This window comes from Schistocerca americana, chromosome 7, assembly GCF_021461395.2.
Source record: "Schistocerca americana isolate TAMUIC-IGC-003095 chromosome 7, iqSchAmer2.1, whole genome shotgun sequence".
Classification (NCBI taxonomy): domain Eukaryota; kingdom Metazoa; phylum Arthropoda; class Insecta; order Orthoptera; family Acrididae; genus Schistocerca; species Schistocerca americana.
Genome location: NC_060125.1, coordinates 599,937,321 through 599,951,507, shown reverse-complemented (window position 1 = coordinate 599,951,507; position 14,187 = coordinate 599,937,321). Strand labels below are relative to the sequence as shown.

The 14,187-nt window shown below is 42.0% G+C and overlaps 1 protein-coding gene across 1 annotated transcript in view; it reads left to right on the top strand.

Moving 5' to 3' along the window:
* The window catches only part of LOC124623140 (AT-rich interactive domain-containing protein 2), a 323,487-nt gene that overhangs the window by 62,923 nt on the left and 246,377 nt on the right, over window positions 1-14,187 (top strand). Inside the window, exon 3 of the mRNA XM_047148930.1 lies at window positions 12,985-13,082. Within this exon, the coding sequence (XP_047004886.1) occupies window positions 12,985-13,082 (98 nt within the window). The remainder of the gene's footprint in view (window positions 1-12,984; window positions 13,083-14,187) is intronic.

The following is a 14,187-nucleotide window of genomic DNA, read 5'->3' as shown; positions in this document are numbered from 1 at the left end:
CAAGGTCGAAGAAAAGGAAAATTGGAGGAACAAATATACACCGACAAATATGCCGGAGATCAATGACAGAGAAGAATACAGGAAAAGATTAGAATGTCACCAGTGGAGCCGCCAGGAGAAACGGAAACTGAAGATCTCGGAAGAAGAGCGGGAGAGGAGAAGAGAAAGAACGAAGAGGTTCTGGGAGAAGAGGAGGAAAATGCAGTCCACGAAGGGGCTACCCGTGGTCCTACAGAAGCCGTAACGCAAGAAGAAGAAGAAGAAGAAGAAAAAACTATCATTATCGCCTGGATCACATCACTCTGGATAATGAATCACTTAAATACATTTAAGTGTGACAATATAACTAGAAATGTCCACTCCGAACATATCCTAAATAGAAAGCAAGTCGCTTGTGAAAATGGCCACAGGCAGATAAGAGTGCGGCGCGGGGTACCCGTGCGGTCTTTGGAGCCTTTCATGGTTCGCGCGGCTGGTCCCGTCGGAGGTTCGAGACCTCCCTCGGGCATGAGTGTGTGATGGCAGGTGCTGGAGTTGTATGCAGGGAATTGGTGTTGAAAACAGAAGAGAGCAGTTAATCGCATTTTTTTTAACGGGCATCAGTCTGTGATACGATGATTTTGAGTTTGCTATTGCGTCAGATGTAAATGCACATTGACATTACAGAGGGTAAAGCTCCTTCAGTTAGTGTCCATTGTATAGGATTCTGAAAAACAATGTTATCTTATTAGACGAATCAGTGAATGACTCATATCCTGTTCAGAGCAAAGAGACATGAGTCGTGACTCATGCCCCTTTGAAAATAAAACTTAGATAACAACACTGATGATGCTGCATATCGTTTAATACTTTGTACTCGCACCCCTAGATGACATTACCAGTGCTGATGACAGGCAAATGTTTCGTTGCTATCGCTGACTGTCGTTCATTGTTGTTTTTTAATCCATCTTGTTAAGCGCGCATAGCATTATAGGTTGTCATAAGTTTTTACGGATTCTTTGTAATTCTGTCAGTACTTCAGTGTTAAAAAGGTATGTTGTAATTGAAAAAATAAATAAATAAACAACGGGAATGTTGTGACATGTTTCTTTATAAGCGAAAGAGCAGAAATTATATACAGCTCTTCAACGCGAGAATACAGAAGCTGAAAATTTAGACTTTTCTTTGTGTGTAGAATGCATGCAAAATGTCTTCCTAGTTGTGTTTTATCTAAGGCAACTTACTCTCAGATTGCTTACACTATATGAAGACATACAAGCACGGTATGTGTCTACCATGAGGATCGAAAGCAAAAAAATGGCTCTGAGCACTATGGGACTTAACTTCTCAGGTCATCAGTCCCCTAGAACTTAGAACTATTTAAACCTAACTAACCTAAGGACATCACACACATCCATGCCCGAGGCAGGATTCGAACCTGCGACCGTAGCGGTCGCGCGGTTCCAGACTGTAGCGCCTCGAACCGCTCGGCCACTCAGGCCGGCCGGATCGAAAGCAACAAAATTTTAAGTGAAATGGGCTTATTCATAAATGATTGTACAAAGAAGTACCACAAGAATGCACTGATCTTCGTCTATTATCAGACAACTGCCCAGCTCAGAATAAGAATCCCATTGTCAGCAAATTTCTGTTGTGCTTACCGGTTCTGGGAGATTCAACAAAATTCAACGTCGCTTTCTAGTGAGGATACAGTTTTTTTTACCCTGTGATAGAGCTTTCGACATTATAAAAAGGATACTAGGGAAACAGGGCAGATGGTTCACTATGCATGACGCCAAAAAAGTTATTCTTACAAAATTTTCTTGTTAGGGATGATGTTACTGCTCGAAGTCGTGGTGGAAGGCGTTGAACAGAAAGAAAAGAATTCATGGAGAAACTCAACATTTTGTCTTTGATGATACAGAAAGAGTTGTATGACGGCTTCAGCGGCGGTCAATGGACTGATTAGGCACACTTCTCTCGTGCACTTGCAACGAGATCCACTGGCTGCGCCAGAAGAGGTAGCCTTTTCTATCAGGACAGGTTCCAATTAAGACCAATACAATCAAGGACGTGGCAGAATTTCAAAACATTGTCAGTTTGGCGAACTCGTATCATTCTTTCTGCCAAGAAATTTTGAAGTGGGCTCTAAAGAACGACGGTCAAAACTACGAATGAATGGGCCATCAAACATTATTGTTTTAGAATGATGCATTAGTATTGTGAAATGTAGAACTGCGCGTGTTATATGCAAACAAGATAATGTTAATGTGAATTTAAAAAAAGTGTGCCATTTTAGTATCTTTCACATCGTTTTTTACAGCATGGGTTTCTAGCTTTTAATTATTAATTACTTTACCCGAACATAACATTAGAGATACCATCTCTGTTTGGAAAAACACATTTCCATCATATAACAGCGCCAATAAAGATGCCAGTATGAAGTTACTGTAAATTGAAAGTTTTCTCAGCGCTCTCTCTCTCTCTCTCTCTCTCTCTCTCTCTCTCTCTCTCTCTCTCTCTCGTGTGTGTGTGTCTGTGTGTGTTGTTTTTTGACTAAGTAATTGTTAGATCTATAAGAAAAGATATTTAAAGTATTTGGGCAGCAGAAAAGTTTTGAAACAGTTATTTGGAGACCACTGTACCGCATCTTTGTGGTGTTCGTTAGCAAGTGAGCGATAAGGTAGCGGATACGGAGCGGCGGGGGACAGATAACAAGCGTGGTTTGTTTGGAAGGGAGTTGCAGGGGAGAGACGGCAGCATATTGCCGGCGGAAGTACTCTTCCTTGGCATCGAGCCCGTGAGAGAGCATCTGAAATACTTAGGTCGCTTCACGCAAGGTCACGCTGGCCGCGGAGGCGGCGCCGTGACGTCATCCACAAAGGTTACGTAACTGTGCTGTCACAGCTTGGCCCCCGCGAGCGCGAGGCCGCTTCTAAGTTGAAGGCAACGTGCGCCTAGTTGCGACGGCCGGCGATGATGACAAAGTCTGTTGGTTCTGCATCTTTCATAGTTGTCTACGTGAATGGGAGGCAGTGATAGAAGTGATGATGAAATGCGAGCACAACAGCCATTTCGTTGTCATGCTCCAGTTGATACAGTGTTTTGCGAGCAACTAAAGAAGCGTATGCATGTTATTCAACTTCATGTTCTTGCTGATTGTATTCGCTGATTGTATACATCGGCAAGTGTATTGGAAAGCATTGTGCTTACTGCGGAGAGGGAGGGAGAGAGGAAACGAATAGGGGCGAAGAGAGTAATATTTGTCAGATTTTTGAGCGTGTTAAAAATTGTCTCATTTTATCAGTATTTCACCATGTAGCTGGTTAAGAAAGAAACCGAAAAGATAATCCTGCAAATGCTCTTGTCTGTTTCTGTTCGTTTGATAGAAAAAGATCCCAAATAAATATTGCCGTATGAAGGAACATAGGAGCAGGGTCAACAGTGAGGCATTAAGGGTTTTGAGTTTTAGTTGCGTCTATACAGTCACACTATGAACAGTAGTGCCGAACTGACGCAAATGTGAAACGCTACTGCGAATCTGTGATCAGAAACATTTTCTTTTTGTCGATTGGTGGTGTTAAAATGTTGCCGGAATTTGTGTGTCTGAGTAATAACTTTTACGTTTTTCATATGTATGTATAAATGGATTTACGACAGTGCTTTGAGCCCAGTACAGCAGGTCATTATACTCGTATGTTATGTGGACTGGAAGACTGAGAAATGTGGTGACGTCCTCCTGGAGAATTTGTCTTGTATAAACCCCGTAGCACTTATTTTTGTGTAATGTTTGCATTGTTACTGTTTGCATTGTTATTTATTTTGTTCCTGATTTATAGTATACTCAGATATTACTATAGTTACTTTTTATTTTCTTATCGAAAATTAATAATTATTCCAGTGTTTCACTATTTAAGTATTGTTTAAATAGACTAACCCATCAAAAGTATCCGTACACCAATTAGTGAACATTAATACGGGATGTGTACGCCCTTCACCTTTATGACGGCTTGAAATCTGCCAGACACACTTTCAGTGGGGTGTCTGAATGTCTTTGAAGAAATCGCAGCCTATTCTTCCTCGAGACCCGAAACCAGAGCGGTAGTGATGTTGGATGCTGGGCCTGGAGCGAAGTCGATGTTCCATCATGTTCCATCATGTCCCACAGGTGTTCCATTGGGTTCAGGCCTGTACTTTGGAGAGGCCACTCCACTTCAGGGATATTGTTGTCCACAAACTATTGCCTCACAGATGTTGCTTTATGACATGATGTATTGTCATGCTGATACAATTAATCATCGTCTCCAAACCGTTCATCTACTGTATGCAGTACACAGTACTATAAAATGTGTTTGTAATCTTCCTTATAAAGCGTTTGCTTAAGCGCAGTTCGGTACCACACCCAACAACGAAAACCATCCCCTTACCGTAACGCCACCTCTTCTGTACTTCGCTGTTGGCGTTACACGTGATGGCAGGTAACGTTCTCCAGGCGTGATTCATCACTCCAAATAACTCCTTTCCACTCATCCACTCTCCAGCAGCGTCGCTCTTTTTGCATCCCATTCCTTTTAACTCCCTACACACAATCGTTGTGCTATCTGGACTGATGTAACACTTTGGAACTCTTGAGTGATCCGCTGATTTCATGCAATTTATTATAACCACTCTTAATAATGCTCGATGGTTCCTGGCCGTCTTCAGTACATGATGTCTACCTGGTCTTCGTTCAGCTGAGATCGTTCCTTCGCGTTGCCACTTCACATTCACATCGCTCAACAGTCGACTCGGGCAGCTTTAGAAGGGCTGAAGAGTCCCTGGTTGATTTGTCACTCCCATGACATTCAATGACTAGTCTACGTTGGAAGTCACCGAGCTCGCCGGCATTCACTCTGTCACCGCTTCTTTACTGTAGGGAGAATCAATACAAAAACACCATAAACAAACTCACCACAAAATAAGAATGAAAGAAAACCCAAGAGGTTAACCCACAATCACAGAAAACAAAATGTTTGACAGAGTTTTTTTACACTCATTACAACACAATGCTCGACAGAGCACCATAATCACGTCTCAGTATTCAAAGTTAACGATTCATAGATTATAAATCGTGAAATAAATAAGATGCTGTAACGATAGAGCATGTCAGGGTACATAATTAAATGTGAATTTCCGTGAAACAGTGTGTACAGTAACGTTTAGAGGAAAGGAAACTCGACCAGCAGACCAGAGTAAACAAAACAAAATGATCACTTAGGTATGGGAATATTTGATCGTCATACTTCTAGTGATCCATTCACAGTGTTCTAGTAGCCATATTTTTAAGTGTGATTAAATTTTCAAAAGAGTCATCAAATAACTAACTTTAACGCCCTCTTCCGTCTCCGCGAAAGGGAAAGCTTGTAGTTTAGTAACATAAAAAGTTATCTCCAAAGCAATTTACTATAACAACAGGTGCTCGTGTTGAAAATGATATGTTCCACGTGGAAACAACGTTGAACAGCGATGTGATATTTAGGGGGAAAGAAATGTGAGTGGGTAATATCGTGGAACTCGTGCAGGTAGTGGAACCCCGGTGCTTTTAAAGTAAAAGCGAAATACCAATGGCTACATTATCAGCGAAACGATTTTAGGTTTAAAAAATGAAGTTTTGTCTAAACAGTCCCAGAAATTAGGTATTGTCGTTCAAACATGTACGCAATTTGATAAAAAGCAATGTGGGCTACCGTTTCTTTCTGTGCAGAAAATATTACTCAGAAATGACATTACTGACACCATTCATTGCAGTGAAAATGTATCGTGTATTGAAAACTTCTTTTCATAATGAAATGTAGAGACATTGCAATTAAACTGCAATATTATGGAAATTTAGGTCCGCCTATTATGCAAACAACTTGTTATTTGAAATTTTCAAACATGTTTTACCACCCCTTTGTGCTGTCATCAGTGATTACTCTAACACAATTCTGTAAAATGCAGACTATTTTTTTTATGAAACCAGACCTAAAAATCTTTTATGTTTCTGTGATTCCTCGCCGTATTTTATCGAATGTTTGGATCTGTAGGTTGTTCTTTTCCATTATTGTCTGGCTTGCTGTCTGCGCTGAACAAAAGTACGTTTACAGATTTGTGAACTCGGCAAACAAACTCAAAATAACGTCATTCCGTTATATCTACAACAATGTAAAGTATGTCCAATGAAACCCAGCATTCTAGAAAATGGGTAATAATCACTACTTGGAAGAGCAGTTGAACGGAATGGACGGTGTCTTGAAAGGAGGGTATAAGATGAACATCAACAAAACCAAAACGAGGATAATGGAATGTCGTCGAATTAAGTCGGGTGATGCTGAGGGAATTAGATTGGGAAATGAGACACTTAAAATAGTAAAGAAGTTTTGCTATTTGGGGAGCAAAATAACTGATGACGGACGAAGTAGAGAGGATATAAAATGTAGACTGGCAATGGCAAGGAAAGCGTTTCTGAAGAAGAGAAATTTGTTAACATCGAGTATAGATTTAAGTGTGAGGAACTCATTTCTGAAAGTATTCCTATGGAGTGTAGCCATGTATGGAAGTGAAACATGGACGATAAATAGTTTGGCCAAGAAGAGAATAGAAGATTTCGAAATGTGGTGCTACAAAAGAATGCTGAAGATTAGATGGGTAGACCAGATAACTAATGAGGAGGTATTGAATAGGATTGGGGAGGAGTTTGTGACTAGAAGAAGGGATCGGTTGGTAGGACACATTCTGAGGCATCAAAGGATCACCAATTTAGTATTGGAGGGCAGAGTGGAGGGTAAAAATCGTAAAGGGAGACCAAGAGATGAATACTCTAAACAGATTCAGAAGGATGTAGGTTGCAGTACGTACTGGGAGATGAAGAAGCTTACACAGGATAGAGTAGCATGGTGAGCTGCATCAAACCAGTCTCAGGACTGAAGACAACAACAACAACAACAACAACAACAATCACTACAGACATTTCATAACATTAGTTATTACTTCAAACTCGGTCAATTTACACTCTAATACGACAGAAAGACGCTGTGTTCAAAACAGCTTTCATAATAGGTGTACCTAAGTTCCCATAATTTTTTCGACAAACACGGCTGGCTGCTATTTGGGGCTACCAAAAGGGCCCAGAAATAGCAGTTGTAATGAGCATCACGGGCAGCGAACAGTTGCACTCGATGTCAGGTGCGCGGCGGGTTTCAAGTGTATTATACGGTAGCGCCGAGTGGCACGCGTCTGCCGCTTGATGTAGTGAGTGATGCAGGGTAGTGTTGGCTGCGCTGCGCTGAGTGAGCTGGGCGCTTTCCCGCCGCGCAGCCAGCCAGCCAGCCAGCCAGCAGCCGCCGCCGCCCAGACTTGGCAACAGTGACGGCCGAGTAACCTTACACCGCGCCCGCGCGCTGCGGAGCCGGCGCGCCGCGCTGGGGCGCTCCACATGGTGACACGGCTGCAGCGTCTGGGGGAACCAGTGTCGGAAGCCAATCTAGAAAGCATCCCGGTGACTGGAAGTATTGGTCACCAGCTAGCACGAGCTGGAACAGTGCCTTGTAAATTACTATTCTGAGCAGTAAGGCTAGATGACAGTACCGTCCTTCTCGTCATTGTTGGATTGGCGGCGCGCGAGTTGGCCGATCAGTTGGCGCTACCAACTTGCAACAGCTCGTCTGAGCTTACGTTTATGTTGCAGCTGCTATAAACGATTGTAGCGTCGAAGGTAATGGCGACTAAAAGTAAAGTGTGGCTCTTACCTTTTATGAGACGTTCATGACGGAACTTTGATAACAGCGTAGAGCTGATTACTGAACAGTGTGGCTATTTTGTACGATTTCAATTTACAATTGCTGAAAAAGAAAGCTACGTGCATTTGGCAATGCGTTAATCTTGGAAGCCACACTGCGTTACTATATACAGGGTGTTACAAAAAGGTACGGCCAAACTTTCAGGAAACATTCCTCACACACAACGAAAGAAAATATGTTATGTGGACATGTGTACGGAAACGCTTACTTTCCATGTTAGAGCTCATTTTATTACTTCTCTTCAAATCACATTAACCATGGAATGAAACACACAACAACAGAACGTACTAGCGTGACTTCAAACACTTTGTTACAGGAAATGTTCAAAATGTCCTTCGTTAGCGAGGATACATGCATCCACCCTCCGTCCAATGGAATCCCTGATGCGCTGATGCAGCCCTGGAGAATGGCGTATTGTATCACAGCCGTCCACAATACGAGCACGAAGAGTCTCTACATTTGGTACCGGTGTTGCGCAGACAAGAGCTTTCAAATGCCCCCATACATGAAAGTCAAGGCGGTTGAGGTCAGGAGAGCGTGGAGGCCATGGAATTCGTCCGCCTCTACCAATCCATCGGTCACCGAATCTGTTGTTGAGAAGCGTACGAACACTTCGACTGATACGTGCAGGAGCTCCTTCGTAAATGAACCACATGTTGTGTCGTACTTGTAAAGGCACTGTTCTAGCAGCACAGGTAGTGTATCACGTATGAAATCGTGATAAGTGCTCCATTGTGCGTAGGTGGACGAAACTAAAATGAGCTCTAACATGGAAATTAAGCGTTTCCGGACACATGTCCACATAACATCTTTTCCATATTTGTGTGTGAGGAATGTTTCCTGAAAGTTTGGCCGTACCTTTTTGTAACACCCTGTATATTCTATGAATTAAAGAGAAAAAGATGCCCGCATCTCGTGGTCGTGCGGTAGCGTTCTCGCTTCCCACGCCCGGGTTCCCGGGTTCGATTCCCGGCGGGGTCAGGGATTTTCTCTACCTCGTGATGGCTGGGTGTTGTGTGATGTCCTTAGGTTAGTTCGGTTTAATTAGTTCTAAGTTCTAGGGGACTGATGACCATAGCTGTTAAGTCCCATGGTGCTCAGAGCCATTTGAACCATTTTGAGAAAAAGATGCATGTTCTTTACATAATTCCAGTTCCTTTTCAGACGCTTGTCTACCAGTCACTTAGAAGGTTATAGTTTTCTTTTCGTCATAGAGTTACAACTGTAGCGAAAATAGTAAGAAAATAACTATAGATAAAAGAGAATATTTTCAATCGGCCTACGTAGTTAGCAAACTCAGTGAAACTGATATTTATCGGTTCCAATATAAATTCGTGTTACTTATTACAATTATTACTTTACTTGTTACTTATTGCAATTTACTTTAACAATTGTTATTGTGAAAATAAACCATTTTAGTTATGTGCTGTTTCCACATTTGCCGGCCGTTGTGGCCGAGGGGTTCTAGGCGCTACAGTCTGGAACTGAGCGACCGCTACGGTCGCAGGTTCGAATTCCGCCTTGGGCATGGAAGCGTGTGGTGTCCTTAATGGCTTTAAGCACTATGGGACTTAACTTCTTATGTCATCAGTCCCCTAGAACTTAGAACTACTTAAACCTAACTAACCTAAGGACATCACACACATCCATGCCCGAGGCAGGATTCGAACCTGCGACCGTAGCGGTCGCGCAGCTTGAGACTGTAGCGCCTAGAACCGCTCGGCCAATCTAGTCGGCAACTGTCACTTCCTTCACTACTTTGGCCAAAACGGTGATAGATTTTGTATTTCTGGTTCTACAATGCGAACCTCCTAAGTGTTTCACCATTCAAAGTTTCGACACTTACACTCGATACTAGCGAAGAAAACTCGAGCAGGGATTATCAACACTCCTGTTAATTCCAGCTCCAACATTTTTAGTTTCGAGCATTGGGCTGTGGGGGACCCTATGAGCAAATAAGCTCGTATATTGTTTAATGACTACCAAATTATTTTTCTATCATAATCTCGGGTATCGACTCATCCAATTTAATAGATCAGCAGTAGCATTACCCAGAGTTTTACATTAATTCTGTATAAAAGGTTTCTCCGGGACTTTAAATATGCGTGTTGCTCCTGCATGTTTTCTGATTCATCTGTCCGCCTATCATCAGATCGTCGTCTCCGACATTTCTTATTTCTTGGAATCCAGCAAAGAATTTCCACTGACGAGGTACCATTGAATCGCTTGCTTTCATGTCTTACCAAAAACAGTTTCATTATTGGAAATCTTCCACTTACACAATTTCTTGATTTCTTTTTCTTTTTTTACTGACTTTGTAATTCGCTTCTGAATTGTTTATTGAGAAAGCCTAAAATTTCGAATGGTTTTCTTGTTACATATCCAGATTCGTAATATACTTTGATTGTCACATTTCAGACGAATTGAAGGCTTATTTAATTTAAGGAGGACACTGCGGGCCATTTTTATTCCTTTGTTTATTTTGCTACCCATCCAGTGGCAGAAATCAATGCGTGTCATCAGTAATAAATTTTAATACCAAATAAACAGTTTGATTTCAGTGAACAAAGGAAGTTTTTTGTATAGTGAAGGTCGAAACAAAGACCAATTTCTTGGCTCCGGTGAAGATACCACATTAAAAACAAATTTTGATAAATAAAACTGCCACTATTTTAGCGAAATTTCGGCGGCCAGTAACCATGACTATGGTAAGGACTATCATTAGAATGCAGACTCCATTCATACAACTCACTGATGGGGAAGTAAGGCTTCAGACTGGGGTAGCAGTGGAAACAAAAGCAAGGAACCAAATTAATTTAAGAGCATGACTTACGATGTCTATTGACCAAAACAAATATGTAATTGCTTGCCGCACATCTTGCTAGACGTGGCATAAATAAAATATGTAAACACACATGCAGACGAAGAATTTAGTTTTTAACGACAAATAGATTTTAAATATTCAAAATTTAGAAATAGTATCTTTGTGACAGAATATATCATTTCGGCTACCCTGACATGTGATGGCGTCAGAGGGGGGAAAACCACTATCCTTTGAAACTGTTCTCGCCACAAGTCTAGGGTGAATCGCGATCTGCAAAACGTCGACCAAGGACTAGTTAACATGAAGACGGTGCTATCCACTCCATGCACTGATAATATTCTAACACGAGACAACCCATATTTGGCCAAGCACTTTGTTGATCTGTATGACGAACACGCCATTTATTGTGTTACAACCAAGGTTTTTTTTTTTTTCTTTTTTTTTTTTTTGGAGATTCACGGTCGTTTTTAAAGTAAATGTTAGAGATATACGAGAGGAAGCCAAAAAGTAAAGGGACTTTTGATAAAAAGAATATTTATTCTGATAGGAGAAAACTGAAATATACGTTATTTTTCTACATAACGTCCCTGCACTTTGAATGAACTTTGTCCAGCGTTTCACAAATTTTTTTGATTCCATCGGAAAAAAGTTTTTTGGTTGCACCTGTTACCAATTTTGCACCGCATCAGTGACTTCTGCATCGGTTGCAAATCTGAGCGCTTCCTTCATTGGTCAAACATATGGAAATCGCTCGGAGCCAGGTCTGAACTGCATGGCGGATGTTCCAGCAATTCGAATCCCACCTCCTTTATTGTTTCGGCCGTCCGTTTGGCAAAATATGGCAGAGTGTTATCTGCTGCAGGGTGATACCTTTTCGCAGCTTCCTGCGACGTTTGGCACTAATTGCAGGTTTCAGCTTAGCTCCCAACACATCTCAATAGTTCTCACTGTCCACAATTTCGCCTTTTGGGGTAAAATGAGCGGCTACCACACCTCCCAAGAGCCAGAACAGTGTTAGCATAATCTTATCAGCTGATGGCTGAGGTTTAAATTTAACTTCTGGTCGTGATTGGTGTTTTTCAAACCATGCTCGCAGCCATACGGATTCATGAAGATGTACCCACTTTTCTTCTACAGTAACGATTTGCTGTAAAAATCCATCTCCCTCGCGGTGGTAAACGGGCCAAATGTTTACGAGAGATATCCATCCTTCGCGTCTTATGCTCCGCTGACAATTCTGTCAGTACCCATTTTCCGAATATTTAACCTGTCGTCTAAGATGTAATACGCTGAATCGTGACTAATAGTAAATTATTAGCAAATTCTTCCACTGTGATTCGTCTGTTTTCCATCACCATACCCTCAACGACTTCCAAATTGTCGTCAGTTGTTGACGTCGATGCCCTGCACGAGCTTTCCTCGTCACAGAGAGAAGTTCTTCCCTGTTTGAAGTGCCCTATCCGTTCGTAGATCATACTTCGCGATAAACAGTTGTTATCATACTGCGCTTGCATTCGATAATGCAGGCTTAACACCTTTCACGAACAAATAGCAAATCACAGCCCTAATTTACTCCTTAGTGCAGATCGACAATGGAGTTGCCATGTTTCGCGGTCTGCTACAATACAACGACTAACGTGGGAATAAGAGTGACACGTTGTATAGAACTGTTGCAGAAGACAGTAACTTAGCCCTGGATGTTACGAAGCCCAACGGCGAGAAATTGCAGAATTCCCTTACTTTTTGACTCTTCGTTCCAACTATTCCTATAAACTGGCGTAGTTCTAAAGTAACATTCCTTCCCGCTCTGTAGTAGAGAAGTGAATGCAAAAGACGAGTCATCCGTTCACAAATGCAGAGTAACAAATTCAGACTTCAGCGACCACCTAACTTACTATCCTGCATGCTCTGGCGCAATCGTTCCAAAAGTTGGACAGATAGAAGATGAGTACGTCTGGTAAAATCTTAGACACATTTGTTATACCTTGTGGTGCAGAACTCGTCGTTAAAGAGAAGAGTCGTACTAATTTGCAGTGGTACACTTCAGCTGCATACTAACCCTTCTCGTTCGGCGATCGTTGACCAGGTGCCGCACAGCACTGGTCTCGCATTTGTGAGGACCGAGATTAAACTTCCTGCCCGACCATCGAGATCAGGTTTCCCTCAATAGCATAAAGCAAATGCCTTGATACTTCCATTGAAAAGTCCAGGGCCGATTTCTTTCTGCGTAGTTGCCCAATACGAGATTGTGCTCACTCTCTGACAACCCGATTCAGTTGAGAACTTGATAGTTACTGACTGCTGACGCTCCATAACATCGCATTTTTTTTATTTTCATGTGACACCATTTTCTTATGTTCACAGGTGAACAGCCGTTCAGAATGGGAGACTCTGCTGGAACAGTTTGCACTTCCGAAACAGTGTGTGAACAGTGGCGTTGCTCTCAAGCAGATCTACCTGAGGTAAGGAAAGCGGCCCGGTTAGACTGTACATTAGTGAGTGTAAAACTCTGAAGCAAAAGAACGTAATTTATTGGCTCAAAACGTATCGGAATTTATCACTCGAGGCAGCAGAAGAGGGAGGATAATATTGAACAACTGTGGGTAGAGGGTGTCTTCGAAATTTCGCGTCACGGCGTGTGTGTTTAAAGAGAAAATACATTACTCTTTTAATGGAGGTTACACTGTTTATTTGTTGCTTTTTCACCTCCCTCGGTGGTAGGGGGGGGGGGGGGTGATGAGTAAAGGTTTCTTGAAGGAAAAGTGTGCTCTGTCTCAGAAATAAAGGTGGGACGTTTCTTCGGTGCACAGAGCAGTGTAAGTTGTAGCGTTTTGTAAAACAGGATATGAGAGTGAGTTAACAAGTTTGGAACATACAGGCCGGCAATGGTTTCGCGCCACTCGCATTGTCTTGATGCGTTACTTGAGATTAATTCAGTGTCTCTGGTAAACTCAGAGCTCCGTACACTAATCCCGATTTTGGTGGCAAATAATTCGGATCAAATATCTTGCTTAGCTCGTAGTACTCATATTTTTATAAAATGTATGAGGTATTAGGTATGGTGTATTAGAATATTATAATCAGTAGTAGCTAACAGCAACCGCCTTGCTGGATGAAGGTTATTAAGACGGTAAAAGCAACATAGATAACAGAATATCTGTTCTTTCAGGCTGGAAAGATTTTTTGTGAGCAGGTGGTGCAGTTGTGGTTAGAAGCGACGCTTCGGGGCTTTCATATTAACACATCGTCGTGAAAATTCTCAGTAGCTCACAGTGGAAGGAACGGTTCACCCGTAGCACACGAGGATAAAGCAAAAGAATCTCGTGTTGGTTTCCAGACCACCTTCATTTGTCAATTGCCAGTAGGACTAGTACGGGTGTTACTCAAGAGTGTACTTTATTATCTGCCACGCGCAGCTTCTGTTATCCTATGACTTAGTAGATTCGTGTAAGTCTCCATGGCTCAACTCCCAAGAGATAAGAACTGAGAAAATAAACAGTGGTGATACTTACCTCCCGTTGAAGATAATTCTTTCTCGATAGAGCTATCAGCAGCGTAAAAAGCACA